Here is a 23,981-nt window from a genome sequence, read left to right as displayed (position 1 = left end):
TTTATGTAATCCATGTGTAAAATATTATTTCAACATGTAATCAATATTTTAAAATTATTAATGAGCTATTTTACATTCGTTTTTCATATGAAGTCTTTGAAATCCAGTGTGTATCTGACACCTCGCACCTCAATTCGGATTCCACATTTCAAGCACTCGGTAGCCACATGAAGAGAAAGGCCCCTGTACCGGACAGCACAGCTCTGCGTCTTGATCTGTGGGGTGGTTACACAGGTGTCTATACAGGTAAAAATTCATGGAGCTGAACACTTAAGACATTGACCATTTTTGTATGCAAATTATATCTAGTCTTGAGAAAAAACGCGTAATTCCCAGGTTTCTGGCCTGAACGTGGATGGACAAAGGGTGGGGCAATTTCCTGGGGTGGAGGAAGCTGAAGGTGAACATATGGGGTGCAGGATGGGGGAAGGCTGAGAGTCTGAGGATCTTTGTCTTTTTTGGTCTCTGTTGCCCCCAGGCCCTGAGAAAGTTTCCAGTCACCTGACCAGGAGCTGTGCAGACCTCGGCTGCCCCCTGGTGGCCAGGTAGCAGGTGGCAGGCAGCAGTTGGCCTTGGTGCCTGGGTCCTCTCCCCAAGACCTGAGAGAAGGTCACAGTGTCACTCAAACTTCTCTCCTGGACCCCACAGTCTAAGGCTCTGCCTGTTTTTGCTGTCAGAGCCATGGGCATCCCCTCTATCTAGGACTGCTAGATTAGCAATAAATAAAAGTCACCAAGGTAAATTTGAATTTCAGATAAACAACAAATAATTTTTTAGTATAAATATGTCCCATTTGTTGTTTATGTGAAATTCAGATTGAACTGAGCATCCTGTATTCTATTTGGCAGCTGAACTTCTAGCTCATCCTCCAGGACTGAGAAGCACAGAATCCAGCTCTACTTCCTTGTTGTGTAATGTTGGCCACGTTTCTTCACCTCTTTGAGCTTCAGTTTCCTCCTCTGTAAAATGGTCAATAATTCTTTCCTCAATGACCTATTAAGAGGACTCACTGAGAAAAACGTAAGAAAAGGATCTCCCCACAATGCCTTGCACATAGTAGGCCCTGAGCAAACATTCATCCCCTCTTCCTGGGCTCCCAGAGGTGCAGGGCAGAGATGGGCTGCCCAATGAGTACCCCACCTCCCTCCCCACACTGCCCAGGGATTGGACCCCATGATCTCTTAATGCCTTCCAGATTTTCCACTCCTTCACTAGTTTTCCCTTTCCTGGGTTTCCTAGACTTTTGTCCATGCCTCATTTGTGTTGGGAATATCCCAGAATCCTCTGGGAAGGGCCTAACTCTCAGGAATTGCGTCCTTCTGACCCAGCTCTCAGACGACTCCAGAATATGGCTCTGACACCAGCTAGTGGCCACGTCCCTAAGCAAATAATACCATCCAGACCCAAACCTGGGAAGTCAGGCTGGTTCACTCTGTCCCTGACCCAAATGAGACACTGCCCTGGGCCAGCAGGGCAACCACGTAGGCAGAGTCCTAGGCCAGGCCCCAGAGGGAGGCAGAAGAAACAGACCCTGAGCTGTCCTGGGGCAGGAGTCTTGATGGCAGGAGTGTTAGGGAGCCTGAGGCCCAAGGGTTAGGTGACATGCCTAAAGGCACACAGCAAGGATTTGCACATTTGCCCCGGGGTTGGGTAACGAATGAGGCCATGCTCCTAACTGGCCTGCCCTCTCCGTGGAAGGGCTGGGGTTGAGGAGGATTAGGGGTGATTTCTCTGACTTATTCTCCCTTCTGTCTGCACACATAGTCTTCCTCTCTGAGCCTCTGGTACCCATGAGGGGAGACTAACCCCAGCCTGGGGTGGAGGGTGGGGACGGACCAAGCCCAGGGAACCTTCTCCCCCATGGCAAGTGAGGGGACTGGAGCAAAAAGTGATGCCACCTCTCACCACCTGATGGAGCTGGGCTGGCTCCTGGGATCCTGGAATCTTCTCCCCTGCACTGAACAGAGGAGAAAACGGAGGCCCAGAGAAAGGCGGGGACCTGTGAGTCTTAACAGATCAAAGACACCAGAAGATCCCCTGGACTCCTTGCATCTCCTCACCTAGCAGATATACACCTGGGGCCTCAGGTTCTTAATCACACCCTTCTCCCACCCAATCACTTGCCCTTTCCCACTATCCAACCCTCCTGGCCCCCCAAACCTCTTGACTCAGGTCCCTGCTCCCTCTGAGGCCGTGCAATGGCCTCCTACTTGTCTTGTGCTCCTAATCTCCATCCTTCCCCTCTGCACTCTGGAGAAGATCCAAATGCCTCTGCATGGATGCCCACTCCCCCCTGCCCCAGCCCTTTCCTTCCTTTCCAGCCCCACCCCTCCCTCTATCCCTTCACAGACCCTACTCTCTGGCCCAGTGTGGCAAGGCAGCATTTCAACAAGAGTAGGTTTTGTAGGCAGATTCCAATCTTGAGCCTGATTCTTACCAGCTGTGTGGCCTTGGGGACGTTGCTTAACTTCTCTGGGCCTCTAGCTCCTCATATGTAATAATACTTGCTTCACAGTTTAGGGGTAAAAATTAAATTGCATAAAGCCCTTAGCACAGTGTGTGGCACATTAATAAACATTCAATAAATATTAGCTGCCATTATTAGCATTAGTCTTAGTATTAGAAGAGTAAGGGGAGAAGAGGGGAGGGGGTAGGAGGAAGCTTAGGGCTATTAAAATGAGAACCCTTGGGATGCTCAGAGCAAGCAGAGGAAGAAATCAGAACATTTCTATTTATTTTATTCTTTCTCACTGGAATGAATATTCTTTTATTCAGCACAATTTGTTGTAGGCATCAAATAATATTAAATTCACGCTGGGTCCTAGCAGGATAAATGCAAACATCACCAACAGGGCTTCTGGGGTCTACAAATGCCCTAGTGTGCTAAAGAGAAGATATTACTTGGTACATTTTTGAAGCTGAAGTGCTTCCAAGTTTGGTAGTTTCAATTCTGTTACTTCTTGGGAACGTTTTTAATAACAAGAACATGAAGAAATAAACAGTGCTGGTTCCCTAACATTAAAGTTTCAGATGTGGTTATTGCTTTCCAGAAGAAACCACGAGGACGACCTCATTTCTGACAAAGGAAAAGTTGAATTCTTGCCTTTAGTCTGCCTTATGAATACAACATAAAGAGCAAAAGGGAATAAAAGTCAGCAAGTTTGTCTGCGTTGAGGCTGATGGCTTCAAGATCTTTTCATAATGATGGTCCTCTGTGACCTTTTCAAAGGAGCTCAAGCCGGAATTTTTTTTAAGTATACTGAGAGCTCACTCAGCGCTAAGCCTGTTCTGTATCCTCACAACAACCTTTTGAGATAGGAATGAATCTCTCCATCTTAACAGATGAGGAAATGGAGACTTCTGTAAGTGAAACTGCTGTCTAACGTCACAGGGCTACGGGCCGGCCCCCTGGCTTAGCGGTTAAGTGCACATGCTCCGCTGCTGGCGGCCTGGGTTCGGATCCCGGGCGCGCACCGACGCACCGCTTCTCCGGCCATGCTGAGGCCGCGTCCCACATACAACAACCAGAAGAATGTGCAGCTATGACATACGACTATCTACTTGGGCTTTGGGGGGAAAATATATAAATAAATAAATAAATAAATAAATAAAGTCACAGAGCTAGACGGCATGGGCCAAAGCCTACCTGTGAGGGCCAGGCCAGCTCCTGGATATCAGGGGCTGCTTTCCCTTTTCTCAGAGTCCTGGACTCAAATCCAGGTTTGTGTGACTGGAAACATCCCCTGTGTTATTCTCTGTCCACAGGAACCAGAGAAGAAGGCTGGCGGATGAGAATTTCATCTAGGAGTTTATTTCACCTACTACCTTCACCTCCTACTCAGACCCTACTCCTTTGAAACGCCTCCCCCAGGGCGGCCAGGCTAAGGGAATCTCTGAGGAAGCTCCTCCAGCTGCTACCACAGCTGTCACCCTTCATAGCGGGCCTACTCAATTCCCAGAGACTTCAGGTGCGACTTTTCTGTGTTGTTGAGGATGAAAAGAGCTCATTGTTTATTTAAAAAAAAAATCCCTGGGATAATTGTACGCACTTAATAACAAATGTTTGCTGAATTAATGAAATAATGAAGATGGGTGTCAAGAACTCCAGAGAACAACAACCTGGGTGCATATTGCAGTTCTACGGTCTATCAACGTGTGATTTAAAACTTAAAAAAAAAAAAACAAAACAAAACCTTCTAATTGAATCACAAAATTGTGTAAACTTTATTTATTTACTTATTTATTTGTGAGGAAGATCGGCGCTGAGCTAACATGTGCCAATCCTCCTCTTTTTGCTGAGGAAGACTGGCCCTGGGCTAACATCCATGCCCATCTTCCTGCACTTTATATGGGATGCCCGCACAGCATGGCTCAACAAGCGGTGCATAGGTGCGCACCTGGGATCCGAACCGGCAAACCCCTGGCCGCGCAGCGGAGCACGCGCACTTAACTGCTTGCGCCACTGGGCCAGCCCCGACCTTGTGTAAACTTTAAAAACTCTCCTTTACCCATTTGTAAAATGGAGATAGTACCAAAACCATTCACAGGGCTGCTGTGAGGATCAAATGAACCATTGTGTGGAGTGTGCTTAGTTAAGCTCAGTACATGTTGGCTGTCATTATTTTTAAGATAAATAGTCCACTAGTTGTGTGATTACATGTTTAATATCTTTCCCACTACACATGAAAGCAAAGATCTTGCCTTGTCTCTCACTGCATCACCAGCGCTGAGCACATAAATAAATGTTTGATAGATAAATAAGTAAATTGACTAGGACCTAAGCACTCCCCCAATTTGCGGGGTAAATTTTAATTTTTATGTCATTTCAAACTTAAAAGAAAAGTTGCGAAAATTACATAACAATCTCCATATACCCTTTACCTAGATTCATAGTCGTTTACATTTGCCTCATTTGGTTAATCATTCTCTCTATTTATATATATATGCATTTTTTTCTGAATCACTTGAAATTAAGTTGGAGACATTCCCCTAAATACTTCAGTAAATATTTCCTAAGAACAAGGACATTCCCTTAACATAACCACAATACAATGATCAAATTTTAAAAATCTAACATTCATACAATATATATTAACAGCTAACCCACAATCCATATTCAAATGTCATCATTTGTCTTGATATTGTCCATTATACCTAGTGTGTCCCCCCTCCCCCAGGATCCAATTTAGAATCACACACCACATTCTGTTGTCATGTCTTTTTAATCTTCTTTAAACTGAATCAGTTCCTTAGCCTTTCTCTGTCTTCTATGACAGTTATTTTGTGGAGTGTTCCTAGATTTGGATTTATTTCATGTTTCCTCATGAGATTTAGGATATGCATTTTTGACAGAAATACCACAGAAGAGATGTTGTGTCCTTCTCAGTGCATCTTATTAGGAGGCACATGATCTCTACTTGACCCATAACTGGTGATGTTAACTTTGATCACTTTGATTCACCTCTTCTGCGAGGTTATACCTCTGTAAAATTACTGTTTTCCCTTTGTAATCAATAAGTAATTTATGGGAGACACTTTTACTGTGTAAACATCTAGTTCTCCAGTTTTACCATTCATTATTGATTTTTCTAACTCAATCGTGCTTGTTGGTTGGCATTCTACTGAAAGGAAGAATTTTCCCTTATCCTTCATTTATTTATTCACGTCTTTATTTATGTCCATAAAGACTCATAGGTTACCATTTTGTTCAATTAGGTATATTCTATCACTACCATTATGTATCTTGAGGCTCAAATTGCCCTGATTTGGCTGGTGGGATCTCCTTCAAGTTAACCCCTGTATCCTTTGACATATTCCCATCATTCTTATTCCCATCATCCTCACATTATGATGCAACAAGATGGTCTAAGCTTATCTGGTACTCTCCCTACCCCGACCAAGGCTCTTTAAAAGCTGCCAATGTTACCCCGGCCCCTGGCCCCATAAGACATTGACCACAACCCTGCTCAGAACAAGCCTAACATGTTATCTTTAGCTTGCGACAAAGGAAGAATCCCAAGAAGAAGGGCAAGAGAACTTCCCCAGGTCTCTCCCCGCTCGGGTAGAGAGGGTTCAACTGGTAACACCAACTAGGCCCTAGGGTCCCCCGCTTCCTGCCCGCAAGCGGAACCTTAGAGCTGCGCACCTGGGCCGGAAAACAGTGCAGCGGACCAACCTTTTCCGGTTGTGGCCGGAAGTCCCTGGGAGAGGGGCGGTTCTGTATCAGGTGACCGGAGTCCGCGTAGGAGGGATCGGAGGTCCAGCGGGGCAGAGTGCGGCGGCCCGTGTTGCTGAGCGGCCGACGGACGGGTAGGCTGGGGACGCCTCGGCGGCTTAGCTGAGCAGAAGCGAGTACATGAGGGGCTGGGTCTGCAGCTCCGGGCCGTCGAGGTTGAGGGACGGGGGCGGAGAACTGGGTTCTGCCTTCGCCTAGCCCACGGGCTGCGACACCTGAGACCAGGGGCGCGGAGGCGACAACCCCAGCTCTGCCCCTCCGGCCCTCCGCCCCAGAAGAGAGGTCGGGCTGGCGTTGTGGTCTTCCGTCCCGGGATTACACTTTGGGGAAACTGAGGCCCCGAGAAGGGGAAAGTCCCCACGAACTCTCCTTTTTAGACACGGACTCTCTTTCTGTCCCCCGCTCGAGGCTGCCTCTCTCCTGTGGAGGTGCTTTTAATGAGTTTGTCCCGAGTGGAGAGGCGAAGCCGGGAAGCGTGGTGAACAGAGTTGGGCTTGGGAGTAAGAGCACCGGGTTCGAGACTTCACCCCACAGCCAATTGTGCGTTCTGGGCTAAATTCCTTCCCTGTGCTGGGCCTCAGTTTCTTCATTTGTAAAACAGGGCAGTGTTTTTCAAAATACAGTTCTCACACCGTCTGCTTTGAAATGCTCTGGGATGCATGCTTTACAAGGCGGGACTCAAATAAGACCTCTGATTTAGAATCTGGGTCAGAACCTGGGAAACTGCGTTTTAAACTTACACCTGGGGGTCCTATACATATTGATGTTTGAAACCCACAAATTTTAAGTGCTCTCCTGCTGTGAGTACTAGATATCCATTCTTTGCTTTGAGGCAGCTGGAGCCAGTTCAGGATCTTGGAAAGAACTGGGATGTTTAGCCCAGAAAAAGAGAGCACTGGAAGGAAACTGCCTTTAAAAACTGAAAAAATTGTTGTGGTGAAGAGGGCTTACACTTCATCTTTGGGATTGGAAGAGGCAGTTGAAAGAGGAGGACCAATAGGTGGATTCTACAGGAAAACAAGATTTTGACTTAGTAATGCTGGTCAGACGTGACCAGCAATGGAATAGATTGACTCCAAAACTAGTGAACTCCCTTTCGAAGGAGGTATACAGGTATTAGATGGAGGTCCTTTCCAACTTGAAAGTGTCTGATTCTGAGTAGTTATTTTGAATCTTTCTGGTGCTGACTTTTTTCACCCTCTTTTCTTGACACCTTCATCCTTCTAGCCTACGTCTTCTAGAAGTAATGCCAGTGGGTCTGAACTTATGTAGTCTCTTCCTGGTTCTCCTGTGCACCATGCTTTCTTTTAAGGACTTTGGAATAATCTATCTGATAAGGGCTCCTTAAATGTTTGTTGAATGAATAACTAAGTAGGGTCCCCACCCCATCAGTTTGTAATTTATTTTCTTAGAACATCTTGGAAATGCCTCTGAAGACTTTGTGTTTGATAAGGAGAAGCCAGTAGACTCTTTGGATCACAGAATTGAGGGGTCAGAAGGGCCCTTTGAGATTGTCCAGGCCAGCCTTTCCTCCCTGGGACATAAATCCCTCTTTCAGCCTCTCTCCAGCAGTATGTTGTGTAGATGTTGTGTCTGCCGAGAAAATTTTTGAAATCTATCAGCTAACTTTCCATCCAGGACTTAAAACCAGTCTTCTTAAGGACTTGACTTGCCAGTTCATGCTCACTTACGTGTAACCTGCAGATAATACTTCTAACATGTCTTTAGTTTTCTAATCAAATGCCAAAGCTCCTTATTTTGTGATTTACAAAACTCTAGGCAGATGACTTTTTCAAAACCTGTTAGAATGCTTATGTTGCCCTGTGGAGCAGAGATTCTATATTATGACCCAATTCTGCTGACATCCCCCAACCACTCAAAAAAAAAAAGTTGGGTTTGAGCCAAGACTTCCTTCCCCTGTTTATCTTCCTGCCTTGTTTGTGTTTCCTAGGATTAAAAAAAAAAAAATGTTGTGAAATGCTTATTCAGATATTATCCAGGTTCTGGGTAAAGTGATTTTGATTTGGTGCTGTCTTTAAAACTTCTCAGTCTGAAAATTTCCTTTTAAAAAAATACCTAAATCAGCGTTTCCATTGTGTGTTCTTCAGGCCTCTAGTCTGAAAGAGATACCTCTGAAAAAAGTCTAAATAAGTTTGGGAAAAGTAAAAATAAGTTTGGGAAAAGCTACATATCATTATCACTTCTTGGAGCTTCTCAGTGTATAGTACCACATTAAAGGCACTGAGATGTCCTCCAATAAAGGAGTGTACCTAACCTTGTTTAATCTGGTGTTGCCAAAATTAATTGTGTGAAGCACTTTTTTTTCCTTAATTGAAGCACACATTGGCAAATTCTGACCTAGAGCAGGAGTCTGCGGTCTAGGCCCTGTGGGCCAAGTCTGGCCCTAATGCCTGTTTTTGCATGGCCTGTAAGCTAGGAATGGCTTTTCCATTTTTAAATGATGGAGAATAAATCAAAAGTAGAATAAAATTTTGTGATATGTGAAAATTATAAGAAAATCAAATTCCAGTGTCCATAAATGAGGTTTTTTTTGAACACAGCCACACCTGTTAATTTACTTATTGTCTTTGGCAGCAGAGTTGAGTAATTGACCCAAAGACCATATGGTCCACAGAGTGCAAAGTATTTACTTTATGGCACTTTACAGAAAAAATTTGCCAACCCCTGACCTGCATCGTGTACATTTTTTTTTTACTTTTTATTTTGAAATAATTTTAGACTTGCAGAAATAATACACAAACTTCCTGTATACTCTTCACCCAGCTTTCCCTAATGTTAACATTTTACATAACCATATTAAAATTATCTAAACAAGAAATTTAACATTAACTAATCTATAAACTTTATTCAGATTTTGCCATTTGTCCAGCTAATGTAGTTTTTCTGTTCCAGGATCCAGTCCAGTTTCCCACATTGCATTTAGTTATCAAGTCTCCTTAGTCTCCTTTAATCTGAGACAATTCCTCAGTCTTTTTTGTCTTTTGTGTGTGTGTGTGTGTGTGTGTGTGTGTGTGTGAAAAAGACTAGCCCTGAGCTAACATCCGATACCAGTCCTCCTCTTTTTTTTTTTTTGCTGAGGAAGATTGGCCCTGGGCTAACATTCGTGCCGATCTTCCTCTACTTTATATGGGACACCACCATAGCATGGGTTGACAAGCAGTGCGTCCCCGAGATCCAAACCTGTGAACCCTGGGCCGCCAGAGCAGAGCATGTGCACTTAACCACTGAGCCACCAAGCTGGTCCCCTTTTTTGTCTTTTATGACTATAAACTTTTGAGGAGGATTGGCTAATTATTTTGTAGAATGTCTCAAATTTTTTTTTGAGATAGAATTCACATATAAAAGTCACCATTTTAAAGTGTACAATTCAGCGCTTTTCAGTACGTTCACAAGGTTGTGCAGCCATCACCACTGCCTTCATTCGAGAACATTTTCATTACCCCAAAAAGAAACCCTGTACATGTTAGCAGTCACTCCCTAGTCTCCCCTTTCCATCTCCTGGCAGACAGTAATCTGGAATCATACAGTATGTGGCCTTTTGTGTCTGGCCTCTGTCATTAAGCATAATGTTTTCAACATTCATCCATGTTGCAGCATGTATCAGTACTTCATTCCTTTTTATTGCTGAATAATATTCCATCGTATGGATATACCACATTTTATTTATCCATTCATCACTTGATTGCCATTTAGGTTGTTTCTGCTTTTTGATTATTATGACTAATAATGCTATGAATATTCATATACACATTTTTGTTTGAACATATATTCAGTTCTCTTGGATCTGTATACCTAGGAGTGGAATTGCTGGGTCATATGGCAACTCTATATTTCACTTTTTGGGGAACCACCAAACTGTTTTCCACAGCAGCTGCACCATTTTACATTCCCATTAGCAATACATGAGGGTTCCATTTTCTCCATATCCTCTTCAACACTAGCTATTGTCCTTTATTATTATTATTATTATTATTATATCTACCCTAGTGGGTGGAAGTGGCATCTCATTGTAGTTTTTTTTTTTTTTTTTTTTTTGTGAGGAGATCAGCCCTGTGCTAACATCCGCCGATCCTCCTCTTTTTTTTGCTGAGGAAGACGGCCCTGGGCTAACATCTGTGCCCATCTTCCTCCACTTTATATGGGACGCCGCCACAGCATGGCTTGCCAAGCAGTGCGTCGGTGCGCGCCCGGGATCCGAACCAGCGAACCCCGGGCCGCCGCAGCGGAGCGCGCGCACTTAACCGCTTGCGCCACCGGGCCGGCCCCTCATTGTAGTTTTTATTTGCATTTCCCTAGTGACTCATGATGTTGAACATCTTTTCATGTGCATATTGGCCATCTGTATATCTTCTTTGGAGAAATATCTTTTCAGATCCTTTGCCTTTGTAATTGAGTTATTTGTCGTCATGTACAATTTTGCATGTAAGTATTCAAAGAGTTTGCAGATCCCGTAAAGCCCCTTGAAGTAACTCAGAGTGAGCTAACTGCAAAATCGGAGGCAATGCCAGTAACTGATCTGAATGGAGTTGCATTTGGACATGCTGAAGCACGGAATAAGTTGTCCATTTGAAACTGCTGACCACACAGAGCTTGGTTCAACCCCAACTGCTGCTGACTATACAGAGCTGGGGTGGCCGAGGTCAAGTGAAAGAAGTACTATAGCATCATCCAAGATGTGATGAGACCAGTAGGGGATCCTGCCGCTTGGGAGCTACTCTGGTGTTTGGTCACAGGCAGAGAATAGAGGAGTCAGTGGTGGCTTGGAATACTTGGGACTGGTGATTGGCTTCTGGTAGCGGAACTACTAGTGCACCCACACCTCTTTTGACCCCAGAGCATTTGGCTGTAACCAGACCATCTTGAACATATACTTTAAAGAAAAAAAGCAGTGGGGCCGCCTGGGGGCGCAGCGGTCAAGTGCGTGCGCTCCGCTGCGGCGGCCCCGGGGTTCGCAGGTTCGGATCCCGGGCACGCACTGACGCACCGCTTGTTAAGCCATGCTGTGGTGGTGTCCCATTTAAAGTAGAGGAAGATGGGCACGGATATTAGCCCAGGGCCAGTCTTCCTCAAGGAAAAACAAGGGGGGAGGATTGACATCGGATGTTAGCTCAGGGCTAGTCCTCCTCACAAAAAAAAGGCAGTAATTTTAATTGTGAAAGTAATATATGCTCTTATTAGACATTTTGGAAAATACAGAAAAGCTCCCTCTCTCTCCCCTCCCACCCCAGTCATCTCTAGCTCCAGTATCTAAAGAGCCTTTATTACAATTGCTTTATTTCCTTCTTGTCACTCCCACCTCACTGGGTACATTTTTAATGACTGGAATCATTCGCTGTACATAGTTCTATAGCTTACTTTTCCCTGACAACATTTTAATGTTAATGTCTCCACGTTTTTGCCAGCCTCTTCTGTAAACATTACTTCTAATACATTTACTTAACCATTCACTTATTCAATAAGTCAATAAGCCAGTAAGTCTTATTGTATAGATATAATGTTTATGACAAGCACTCAGCATGTTCTTAGTGGGTGGAAATCTAGGTTTTTTTTTTTTCCCATAAGGAGCACAGATTTTTTTTTAAAACTTTTGTTGTGGTAAAATATACATAACAGAATTTACCATTTTAACCATTTTTAAGTGTACAATTCAGTGGCATTAAGTACGTTTACAATGTTGTGTAAACATTGCCGCTGTCTATTTCCAAAACTTTTTCATCACCCCAAACAGAAACTCGGTACCCATTAAGCAATAACTCCTCATTTTCCCCTCACCCTAGCTCCTGGTAACCTCTAATCCACTTTCTGTCTCTATGAATTTGCCTATTGTAGGTATCTTCTATAAGGGAATCATATAATAAATGGCCTTTTGTGGAAATGTAGGGATTTTTTTTTCCAAATTTTTTTTGTTGTGGTAAACTATACATAACAAAATTTACTGTCTTAACCATTTTTAAGTGTACAGTTCAGTGGTATTGTGTACAGCTCAGTGGTATTAAGTACATTCATATTGTCGTGCAGCCATCACCACCATTCATCTCCAGAACTCTTCATTTTGCAAAACTGAAACTCTGTACCCATTAAACAACTCCCCATTCCCTTCTCCTCCCAACCCCTGGCAACCACAATTCTAAATTCTGTCTCTATGATTTTGACTTCTGTAAGTACCTCATGTAAGTGGAATCGTACAGTGTTTGTCTTTTTGTGACTGGTTTATTTCACTTAGCACAATGTCATCAAGATTCATCCGTGTTGTAGCATGTGTCAGAATTTCCTTCCTTTTTAAGGCTGAATAATACTCTGTCGTATGTATATACCACATTTTGCTTATGCATTCATTCCTCAGTGGGCACTTGGGTTGCTTCCATGTTTTAGCTGTTGCAAATAATGCAAATATGAACATGGGTGTACAAATCTCTCTTCGAGACCCCGCTCTCAATTCTTCTGGGTGTATACCCAGAAGTGGAATTGCTGGATCATATGGCAATTCTATTTTTAATTTTTTTAAGAACCACCATGCTGTTTTCCACAGCAGCTACACCATTTTACATTTCCACAGAAAGTGCACAAGGGTTCCAATTTCTTCACCTCGTCACCAACGCTTATTTTCTGTTTTTTGGTAGTAGCTATCCTAATGAGTGTGAGGTGTTATCTTGTAGTTTTGATTTGTATTTCCCCAATAATTAGTGATGTTGAGCATCTTTTCATGTTGTTATTGCCCATTTGTATATCTTCTTTGGAGAAATGTCTGTTCAAGTCCTTTGCCTGTTTTTGAATTGGATTGTTTTTTTGTTGTTGAGTTTTAGGAGTTCTGTATATATTCTGGATGTTGAGCCTTCAGATATATGATTTGCAAATATTTTATCCCATTCTGTTGCCTTTTTACTCTGTTGATAGTGTCCTTTGATGCACAAAATTTAAAAATTTTCATGAAGTCGAATATGTCTATTTTTTTGTTGTTGTTACCTGTGCCTTTGGTGTCATATCCAAGAAATCATTGCCAGAAATATAGTTTTTAAAGTAGGGAAGAAGCCACCAAGTAGCTCCTGGCTTAAGGTTATCAGAGTTGGCCCTAACTGCTGCAGGGCTACCATGGGCCCTACTTCTCTACTCTTCACATCAGCTGGGGATGACTTGAGTCCATCTCTTCATTTCATTGAGCAGCGGGAGCAGAGCACCACTGAGTGGTGGTGCCCTTGTCCCCCAGCTGGCCTAAGAGCATGCAGAGATCAGAAGCAGCAGACCATGCCTGCTTCTATGGAAATGGCCTAGGGGACTGGCTTGCCATTTCACCCTGGGGCCGGTCACCGGGTTGACTGTGTGGTAGTCTGTGTAGCGCCTGACTGTTTAATGTCCTTCCCGTTGCTCCTCAGAAGCACCTTGTGATGTAGGCATGGCAGGCGTTTTTAAAGATGGACAGTTCTCTGAATATGGGAGTGGATCCTGGGCAAAAGCCCAGGAAAATTACTTGCTTTTTTTAACACTACCATTTCTGCAGAGGCATTTCTCAATGTGAGGCACTTTATTTTTATTTTTATTTTTTTTTAATTTTATTTATTTATTTTTTCCCCCAAAGCCCCAGTAGATAGTTGTATGTCACAGCTGCACATCCTTCCAGTTGCTGTATGTGGGACGCGGCCCCAGCATGGCCGGAGAAGCGGTGCGTCGGTGCACGCCCGGGATCCGAACCCGGGCTGCCAGCAGCGGAGCGCGAGCACTTAACCGCTAAGCCATGGGGCCGGCCCCAGTGTGAGGCACTTTAAAAAACAGCAGTTAAATTGTGACTAGATCATGGATTCCTTGAGGGCAGGAGCCAGAACTTTGATTTATATTTATCATTGAGCCGAGTTCTTGGCATTCTGTAAATGTTTCCCAAACTACACTGACAATTAATGTCAGGTGGCTTGGGACACAAGCCTGATTTGTAAAAATCAATATTATAGATTATTCAAAAAAGTTTCATTTTGGGTTTATTTTTAACCATGGTTGGTCTGTCTTATGTATACTCTCCTCATGGTCCTCCTGGGGACCTCCTATTGAAAGGAGAAGTGAAATCGTTGTTTTGTTAAGTATATGCTGGATGTTATTAAACTCTTAGAAAGTTTTCTTCTTAATTAGTTAAATCTTGTCAATCTTATTCCTTTTCTTTTTATATTCTACCTTCAGAGTATTTTGTAGGTCTTTAGCTCAACCTCAGGTAAAATCTGAATTAATGAAATTTTATGGAATCTGAATTAATAAGGATTTACTGACTGCATGACAACAAAAGTAAAACTCTCATTTTGTAAACTTTCCTGATAACAAAGGGAGGGCAGACACAATTACCCAATTTGCAGGTAAGGACCCTGGCATAGTGAGTGGCAAAGCTGAGTGTCAGACTAGGTCCTCTGGCTCCAGATTGTTCCTTTCACTATATTGTACTAGAAATCCACAGCCCTTAACTGGGAGCTGACCAATCTGGAAATCTTTTCTTTAATTCAGTACTTAAGTCAGTTATATTGGTTTGAATTGAAATGGGCAAATCCCCATCATTCATTCACATACATTTATTGAACATTTACTGTGTGTCAGGCACTGTGCTTGTGGCTCTAGGAGGTGTTTAACTACAGTGAGTAATAGACAGTTAAGTGAATAATTAATCCTCTCTGTGAGTGTCATTATCCCTAATTGAGGTGGGTACCAATTTGAGAAAATCCGATTCTTTTTCTAGTTACAGATCCCTGATCTTTCTTTCATTTGTTTAATAGTTTTGGGCAATACTTACCTAAAAAAAATTACTCTAAAACAGTTACGTAACGTTCAGTTCTGAAAACATCACTGAAGAATGTCTTATTCTTTTAGGATACTGATTTTCCACAACTTTATTTGGCTAAATTGATTCCTATTGAGTTGTACAGTTCTAAGTACTCCTGGGCATCAGATACATCAACCCACACACATTTATGAGGTGCCGTTGAGGTGCCTGGCCCTAGGCTGAGTAAGGCACATGGAAGTTGGGTCTGGGCTTGAGGAGACAAGACACACGAACAGATCACTGAGGTACTGTCTGTTAAGCACATTGGCTTGGGAGTTGGGAAGCTTTGCCTCTGACTGGCTGTGTGACCGTAGACAAGTGACCTAACTACTCTGAGCCTTAATCTAATATCCCAGGGAATGCTAACGATGGAATAGTAGTGTTTAAATCAAAGGCAGGCTGTAAAGATTAAATGATACAATTCATGTAAAGGACTGAGCAGAGTGTTAGCTGATGTTATTCATAGTGATAATAAAAATAACAAGTGCCTCATGATTTTAACACCTTGGGGGAAAATCTGATTTTGCCTGGATCAAACTAAGTGTGTCCCATTCTGGATTTCCTTGTACACAGTTCTGATGTCTCACCTACAGTGCCTTCAAGGAACGATGCTTATTCAGACAGGGAAATTGTGACTCATTCATTCAGCAAATTAACCGAGTACCTGCTGATTGCATAGCTCTGTGGGAAATATAGAGAAGCAGTACACCTTCAGGGTACTCTGTGAGAGACCTCACAGTGGAGAGGGGATGAACATTTCTTGAGCACTTAACTATGTCCAAGCACTGTGCTAGTCCCTTACTGTTTTAACTCTTTAATCCTTAAAACTATCCTGTGAGGAAGATAATAGTCCCCCTTTTGCATATGAGTAAGACAAAGGCTTAGAGAGAAAATAATGTCTGAAGTCACAGAGTAAGTGGCAGAGCTGAGATTTGAACCCAAAACCATCAAATTCCTCTGTGCCATGCTAGTTTTTAAGGACGAAAGTCCATAAAATGTTAAGGAACGTTTTAAGACAGTGATGTAAGGGATGACAAAAGGCAGCCGGTTGGATGATCCTTAAAAGCTTGTGTCAGGTGTAGTTCAAATCTTACTTCATCCTTTCTTGTGACACCTGGTAAGCTTTAAGAAAAAGCATTGAAGCTTAAAAAATAAAAAACCGTTTTGATTCAGAAGTAGTGGAAGAAAATGTGAAAAAGTAGAAACAGCTGACCCTAGAATCCTCATTCAAAGATGAAGGGCACGAGGACTCTAAGGCCTTTCTTCCTGCCTCAGTCCCAGCCCTTGCTGCCCTGCCACCCTTATATGTGCTCTGGGCTCCAGCCACACTGAACTTGGCACAGTGAATTGTCCACTTGTCCCGTGTGCTGTGTCTATGTCCTCCCCAGCGTGCCCTGCCCTCGCACACTCTGTACACACCCCTGTCAGCATCCAGCACACTGGGCTGCCTTATTGATTTACTTGTCTGTGTCTCACTTTAGACTGAAATCCTTTCTCTCTGTATCCTGAATGCCTGGCAAATAGGATCTTTAATAAATCTTTGAAGGTAAGAGAGAGGTTGGTTGAACACATGGGGAGATTAGAGGGTACCAGAAAAAAAGACCAGTGCAGCCCTGATGAAGAGAGGCTGGTCTTCTCTGTCCTTCTGGACCTGAAAGGCCATTCATGCCCTTGGTCTTGTATTTGAGGGCCAGGCCTCTGTGAGCTAGCCTAGGGACCTAACCTGCGTTTAGACTCTAAAATTTTAGAGCCTAGTTTCTGTGTGTTCCAGTCATCTTACTCAGATTTCTTCCCACTCCAACCTTCTGTGAATGTGATGTAGACATTCTTGGATTGCGGGTCCCATCTCTGCCTACATGTGGTGCAGCAGCAGCCTCATGAGCAGCACAGACAGGCTCAGGCACACTATGGTTCCTGGCAGAAAGCTTCCCTGTGAACAAGCATGTGCCCAGAGGAACAAGACCTGTGCTGAGTCCGCTCTTGGACCATGCCAGTTGTTTATCACCCAAATTCGTGATCTTCATAACTAGGATTAACATTTCTAGATGCCTCTGTACACCCTGGTTCAGGAATTCTTAAAGAAGCAGAGAAGGCAGATTATGAATACCTGTAGTTCTCTAGAACCTGATAATTGATCACAAGAATGCTACAAAGACATTTCTTCATGAGGTTGAGTACTCTGGTGGTTCCTACAAGGGATATGCAGCTCTTGTGTTCTTTTCCTTGCTCGGTTCCTGTGAGGTGGGCTGGCATCTCTGGGAAGGTAATAGGAGTGAGGGTGCTGGGTCAGTCAACTTCAGCTTCCCGACTCTGCACTGCTAAGGGATAAGTACGGCAGATCTGCCTTAGTCCCAGCAACATGTGTCACCCTGGACATTTCAAATTTAGGAATGTTTTTCAAAACTAGGTCTGAACTTGTTTCTTAAATGGTCAGCTCTGTCCTGGATGGACAAGGTGCTAGCTGATCTGAGATCTCAGCAGACTTGTTCTCCACCCCCTAAGGTTATCTGACCTCTCTGTAGTCCTTGTGGGCTGTAGCTGGGGGTTGTGTATTCTGAAGGACAGGCCCTGAGGTTACTGTCCCTCCCAAAATCTGTGCTGTGCTGTATTGCTTTGTGCTTTTGGTAGAGTTCTCCCCTGTTCAAGAGCTAGGTTTCTAAAACTCTTCATCAGAGAATCGTCTGGAATGGAAGGTGGGGACACATATTTAAAAATATAGATTCTTGGGCCCTATCCAGATCCAGATCCTATTTAAATTGCTGAGGGGGTCCAAGAACCAGATCTCTGGGAGGGTGCCCTGTTTAGGAAAAACAAACAAGTTTGATGGAGCCCCTTGTTAAGAATTCTTAAAATTATCCATGTGACTTCCTTAGGTCCTATTTAGACTCCAGAGTCTCAACTTGGCCTTACTCTTCTTTGTTACACCCCCCCCACCACCACCACCATTTGGTAGCCCCAGGCCTCGAATGTAGTTTGGTACTGGAGATCTGTTGATTGAATACACAAATGGATGAGTGTTGAGTTTGCTTTGCACTCACTTCAAAGAACACAGAGGTTACAGCATTGCATGATGAATTTGAGGGAAAACAAACACAAGGTATTTAATTTTATAAAGCTGCATGTTAAAGGGGTAACATGTAAGAGTGAAAAGAGTGCTGATGTTGTGTTGGAAAGTCTGAATTTGGTACTATATGATGGCCTGGCCTTGGACAAGTCCTGTAACCTCCCTGGCCTGATGTCCTCACCTGTAAAATGGAGTGCAGGTCAGAAGTGGTAATAGATGTAAATGTGCTTGGAAAACTAGAAAGTGGCTTCAAATCAAGAGTGAAGAATTGTCAGGGTAGGGACGGGCACAGAACCAGCCACAACGAGGTTGCTATGTGGTCAGGTTCAAGTCCATAGGCCCTATAAGGACCAGGAGAAAATTTTAGTAGGATGGCAACTCAGGCATGCTCAAGGCCTGCTTCCCTTTTACTCTGTCCAGTTCCTGAGCCAACCAGGGCCCTCTGTCCTCTGAGCCACTATCCCAGCACTGCTGGGCCCGTGAGGCTGTGGCCATATTCTGTTGTTCTGTACATGCTCCATGGACAGTCCCCAGGGAAGGCTGCTCGTCTCTGCCATGCTGCCTTGTTGTGGTGAGGTTCCTGTGCATGAGGGTAAGGAGGAGGTGAGGGGGAAAGGCTCCAGGTATGGGTGTGCGGCTCTGGGGAGCAGGATATGTCGCAAAGAGAGGTTTGTGAGCAGCCAGCCTGGAAGTTGACCAAAACCAGTCATGCATGCCTGCACTCACTCAACAAGTATTTGAGTGCCTACCAGGATGAGGCTCTAGAGCTCGGGTAGGAACCACATGGTCAGTCTACTAAGAATTAGAATGAGAGTGATGTGGTCTGCCTCGAGTTGGGACTTACAGGCCTGTTGCAGTGCCTGGCCTGCTGCAAGGCTGCTACTCCCTGCAAACTGTGAGCTAACATGTTACTGTCCCCTGACCATTCCCACTCCGACACTTACCTTGACGCTGACTGTCTCCTTATGCCTTAGTGTAGGAGTATGCGCCATGCAGAGCCTTGTTGGGTCCAAGGAGTGGAAAGGGCAGTGGACCAGGGTAAGTGGCATGTATGTAAGCCTCCCCAGCAGCAACAGCCCCCTCCTACCTTGGTGGGCCCTCCAGGCCACTGTGTTATCTCATAGGGCCACCTTAGCAGCCCTGTAGGAGGTATGATACTCTCACTTTTCAGGTGGGAAAAGAAATGGAAGCATCAGGGTATCTACCCAGAGCCACATGGCTAGTCAGTGATGGATCCAGGACTTGAACTCGGAGCTTTTCAGGATTGGAGAAAGCTGAAACATTGGGGAAATTTTTTTAGAAAGAACTGTCACTCTTTTGTCTGATTTCAAAATTAATACATGGAAAAATGTCAGTTTTGTAAATGGGGAGGACTTAGAAAGTATAAGACACTACCTCTAAGCCCCACCAATACAGAAATAATCACTATTAACAGTTTGGTATGTTCTTCAACGTTTTTAAAGACATTTTCTAATATTTATATTCATTATTGTAACAAATATTATACATACATTTTACAATTTCCTTTATTAAAAATGTTTTTGTGAAAGTAATACCTGTTTGTCGTAAAACATTAAAGCAGGATAAGAATATAAAATTCAAAGTTCCCCAGCCCTCATAATCCCAGAAATAACTACCGATAGTTTAGTGTGTGCCTTCTAGACATTTTCTTTGTGTGTGTGTGTGTACATATATACGCATTTATATATGTGATTTGTTTTAACCCAAATAAGTTCATACCTTTTATTATGGAAATTTACAAGCACACGCAAAAAAATAATACAATGAGCCCCCATTCATCATCCAGCTCCAACAAACATCAACTTCTCTGTTCTTATTTCATCTTTTCTCTCCACTTTCACTTGTCCCCCTGGAGTATTTTAAAGCAGGTTCCAAACATCTTATCATTCCTTCATAAATACTTAAATATGTAATTCTAGCAGATGAGAATTTTTTAAAAATATTACACAATACCATTATCATACTCAACAAAATTAACAGTTCCTTAATACCAGCTAATATCCAGGCTACATCTAATTTTTATCAGTCATCTCACAAGTGTCTTTTTACAGTTGATTTGTTTGAATCTGGTCCCAGTGAGATCCACACACTGCCAGTACTTAGTTTGTCTCAAGTCTCAATCTATAACTCTACACCCTGCCCATGCTATTTATTTTTTGGAGAACTTGGGTTATGTGTTCTGTAGAAAGTCCTACATTGTGGATTTACTGATTGCATCCTCCTGGAGTTAACATGTGCATCTGTGCCCTATATTTTCTGTAAATGGGTAATTTGTTTGAGAAACTTGATTCGGGAGGCCGGCCCTGTGGCTTAGCGGTTAAGTGCGCACACTCCGCTGCTGGCAGGCGCGGGTTCGGATCCCGGGCGCGCACCGACACACCGCTTCTCCGGCCATGCTGAGGCCGCGTCCCACATACACCAACTAGAAGGGTGTGCAACTATGACATAGAACTATCTACTGGGGCTTTGGGGAAAAAATAAATAAATAAATAAAATTATTAAAAAAAAAAAAAAGAAACTTGATTCAGGGCTGTTTTAAGATGAGAATGCTTCATTGTTGGTGCTGTGTATTTCCTGTTGCATCACATCAGAAGACTGTCATTAAGATCGATCAGGGAACCTGACTTTATGGTTGTCTTTCCACATCTGTACACATAGTCCTTGATTTTAAAAGTTTTTTGTTTTTTTGTTTTGTTTTTTTAAGAAACACACGTGTCTCGGGTACATGAGCTGGAATGACAAAGAAAGGCCATAATGTGGCCCTTAAAAGCAGGCTTCATCCTACGAAGAAGAGAGCAGATAGGTATGGAAAGAAGGAAGCCCTAGGTCACGGGGAAGGTCTTAGAGCCGAGGCCAGCAAGGCACTGGTGCTGCCAGCAGCTAGCTGCCCTTCTGGGACATTATGTAAAATGATGTAACTGAGTGAAAAAGTGGTGGTGAGCCGGCCTCCTCTCCCTGCTCAAGTCACTGAGCTGCTGTCATGGTGAGGGATGCTCATGAGTCCAGATTTCTGAGTCCGTGGTGTATAGGAAGTCTTCTTGGTCTGAGAGGATTGTGCCTTTTTGGTGCTTAACTCCTTGTACTTTGAAAGCTGAAATCAGGGTGGTCTTCTGGTGCTCCCACGGTGAGTTCCAGACTTGTGGTGGGGCGCCTGTTTTGCAGAGAGTGGGTGAGGTGACCTGGAGTGGTGCAGTCTCAGAGCTGGAAGGGGTCATCTAGGAGACCATGTAGTCCAATGCCTCAGTTTATAGATGAGAAAACTGTGACCCGGAGAGGAGAAGGGAGGTTCCCAAAACCACCTAGCAAGCTGGAGGCTCAACTGAGGCCAGCATCCAACCTGCCGGTTCTCTGACTCTGGTAGCCAGCCAGCATTTTCTACTTGGAATTTCTGAGATGGCGAGGGTGGCGAGATCAGGATCTTGACAGACTCTTAATCTGCACCCAGAATTTCTGAGTATCCTTTGGTGTTGGTCTTGTCTTTCTTGTTCAATCCCTGGTGAGTTCTTTGATTTGGAGGTTGTAGTGAATAATGGTCCATTTCTCTCAGCATTTGGTGGCCAGCTTGAACTGTGGTGGTACGGTAGTTTGAATACAAGCTAGGTGTCATGAGTCCCAGTCTCAGCTCTACATTAGTCAGCTAGCTAGCTGAGAGGTTGTGGGCCGCAGTTTCCTAAAGAGATTGGACCAGATCAGGTTTGCCTGAAGCATGGTATGAGTGTGCCAGACGATTTCAGGTGGTATGAGGATAAAAGATTTTCCTTCATTACGTTTATATTTATCTTTCACTTATGGTAAGTAACGCTGGTTTTCTATTTTCAGCAGTGACATAGCCTCCTCTTTTTTTTTTTTTAATTTTTTAAATTTTTTGTGAGGAAGATTTGCTCTGAGCTAACATCCAATGCTAATCCTCCTCTTTTTGCTGAGGAAGATTGGCCCTGGGCTAACAACTGTGCCCATCTTCCTCTACTTTATATGTGGGATGCCTGCCACAGCATGGCTAGACAAGTGGTGCGCTGGTGTGCACACTTAACTGCTGCGCCACCAGGCCGGACCCTAGCCTCCTCAATGTATTGAGGCTAAAAAGTTGATAGATTTAGAGAAAATAAGGTGGATGGTATTCTAACCTGGCAGAAGGAGGAATGCAGAGGATTGTAGTGTGGAAAACAGTGGACCAGATGACCTTTCTGTTCCTTCTTAGCTTCTTTTTTTTTCTTTCTTTTTTTTTTTTTTTTTGAGGAAGATTATCCCTGTGCTAACATCTGTTGCCAGTCTGCCTCTTTTTTCTTTTTTCTCCCCAAAGCCCCAGTACATAGTTGTGTATCATAGTTGTAGAGTTGTAGCTCTTCTATGTGGGATGCCACCTCAGCATGGCTTGATGAGCGGTGAGTAGGTCTGTGCCCAGGATCTGAACTTGCAAACCCCAGGCTGCCGAAGCAGAATGCATGAACTTAATCATTCTGTCACTGGGCCAGCCCCTTTCTTAGCTTCTTAACCTTTCAGAGTTACAGGGTTCTCTTTATATTCTGGCGTATACCAGTCACAACCTTCTGGCCTGAGCAGATTCACTTGCCAATATAGAGGCCGTTCAAAGTTAGAGGACAGTCTGTGCACGTTGAATTTGGTTGAGCATGTATATATCCCCTGGGGTGGTTACCCTGGGAGAATGTAAAGACAGTGAGACAGGGTCCCACTTCCTATGGAAGCCATCTGTAGGCTGCTCTGTATTTGTGTATTTTGTGTATTTGTGTGTACATTCTGGGCCATGTTCATAGGAAGTTTCTGAGTCATTGCTCTCTGGGTAGTGCCTCACAACTGTCATCCTCTGCAGCCTCTGGGGTGTCTACTTAGGGGTTCAGTCGTAATCTGAACTTCTGGAGCTAAGAGAAGATGGGGGTATTGACATGGAGGCTGGAGGGAGTGTGCTGCAGAAATGGGCAATCAAGGACTTTCTGTCTTATAGGATTTTCCTGGGGAGAATCTTAACTCAGAGTTTGCTGACAGCCAAGGATGGCAAGCAAGGGGCCCTCGGCCTCTGCGTCTCCCGAGAACTCCAGTGCAGGGGGGCCCAGCGGCAGCAGCAATGGCGCTGGTGAGAGTGGAGGGCAAGACAGCACCTTCGAGTGCAACATCTGCCTGGACACAGCCAAGGACGCCGTCATCAGCCTGTGCGGCCACCTCTTCTGGTCAGTACCCCTGCCACTGCCCCAGAGGACACCCTGCCAAGTTTAGAAAGCTTGTGGCCCTGGACAGCTTTGGAGCAGAAGGTTTCCCACCCACTTTGGGTCCTGATACACTCACAGGCCCAATGCAGGAGACCTGGGTTCTCATCGCAGCACTGCTGCTGATGAGCTGAGTGACCTCAGGCAAATCCTGTCCCCACCTGGGCTCCATACCCCCATCTCTAAAGTAATAACACTCACCATTTAGTGAGCACCTACCACACGCCACCTGCTGTGCTGAGCAAACAGGCGGTATAGCAGAGTGGTTATGAGCAAGGACTGTGGAGCCCAACTGCCTTGCTCCGAGTCCTGACTCTGCCACTTCCCTTACACACACTCCGCTTCATTTTATAGGGTCATTTGTGAGCATAAAATGACTTGAAATATGTAAAAGGCTTAGACGAGCACTTAGCATATGATCCTAATAATTGTTACTATATTTTAGTCAGTGTCCATTCCTGCCTCAGTTACAGAAACCTTTCCTGGCTCTGAGGATCTGAGTGAAGGTTGAGATTTTACTGTTTTTTCTCTTGATTTTGAGCTGTACCTGGGGGGTAAATTGGGGTAACTAGAGGGACGAGAATGCCAGCTAAGGCAAAAAGTGTGTGCCACCTCACAGCAGGCAATTTC

At 44.1% G+C, this 23,981-nt stretch overlaps 1 protein-coding gene across 2 annotated transcripts in view; it reads left to right on the top strand.

Annotated features, from left to right (window-relative positions):
* Positions 1-6,201: 6,201 nt before the first annotated feature.
* Positions 6,202-23,981, top strand: part of RNF185 (ring finger protein 185) — a 31,422-nt gene continuing 13,642 nt past the window's right edge. Inside the window, exons 1-2 of one of the 2 annotated variants that reach the window (XM_087423948.1) lie at positions 6,202-6,309; positions 23,093-23,315. In XM_087423948.1, coding sequence (XP_087280074.1) covers positions 23,140-23,315 — 176 coding nt within the window. In that variant the 5' untranslated portion in view covers positions 6,202-6,309; positions 23,093-23,139. Of the gene's footprint in view, positions 6,310-20,836; positions 20,936-23,092; positions 23,316-23,981 lie in introns of those variants that run through there. The other variant, XM_087423949.1, reaches the window with a different exon arrangement.

The sequence above is a fragment of the Ceratotherium simum genome, chromosome 35, assembly GCF_057802395.1.
Source record: "Ceratotherium simum simum isolate JZ-2026a chromosome 35, ASM5780239v1, whole genome shotgun sequence".
In the NCBI taxonomy this organism is placed as follows: domain Eukaryota; kingdom Metazoa; phylum Chordata; class Mammalia; order Perissodactyla; family Rhinocerotidae; genus Ceratotherium; species Ceratotherium simum.
The sequence above is the reverse complement of the archived record's forward strand: the minus strand, read 5'-3'. Positions and strand labels throughout refer to the sequence as shown.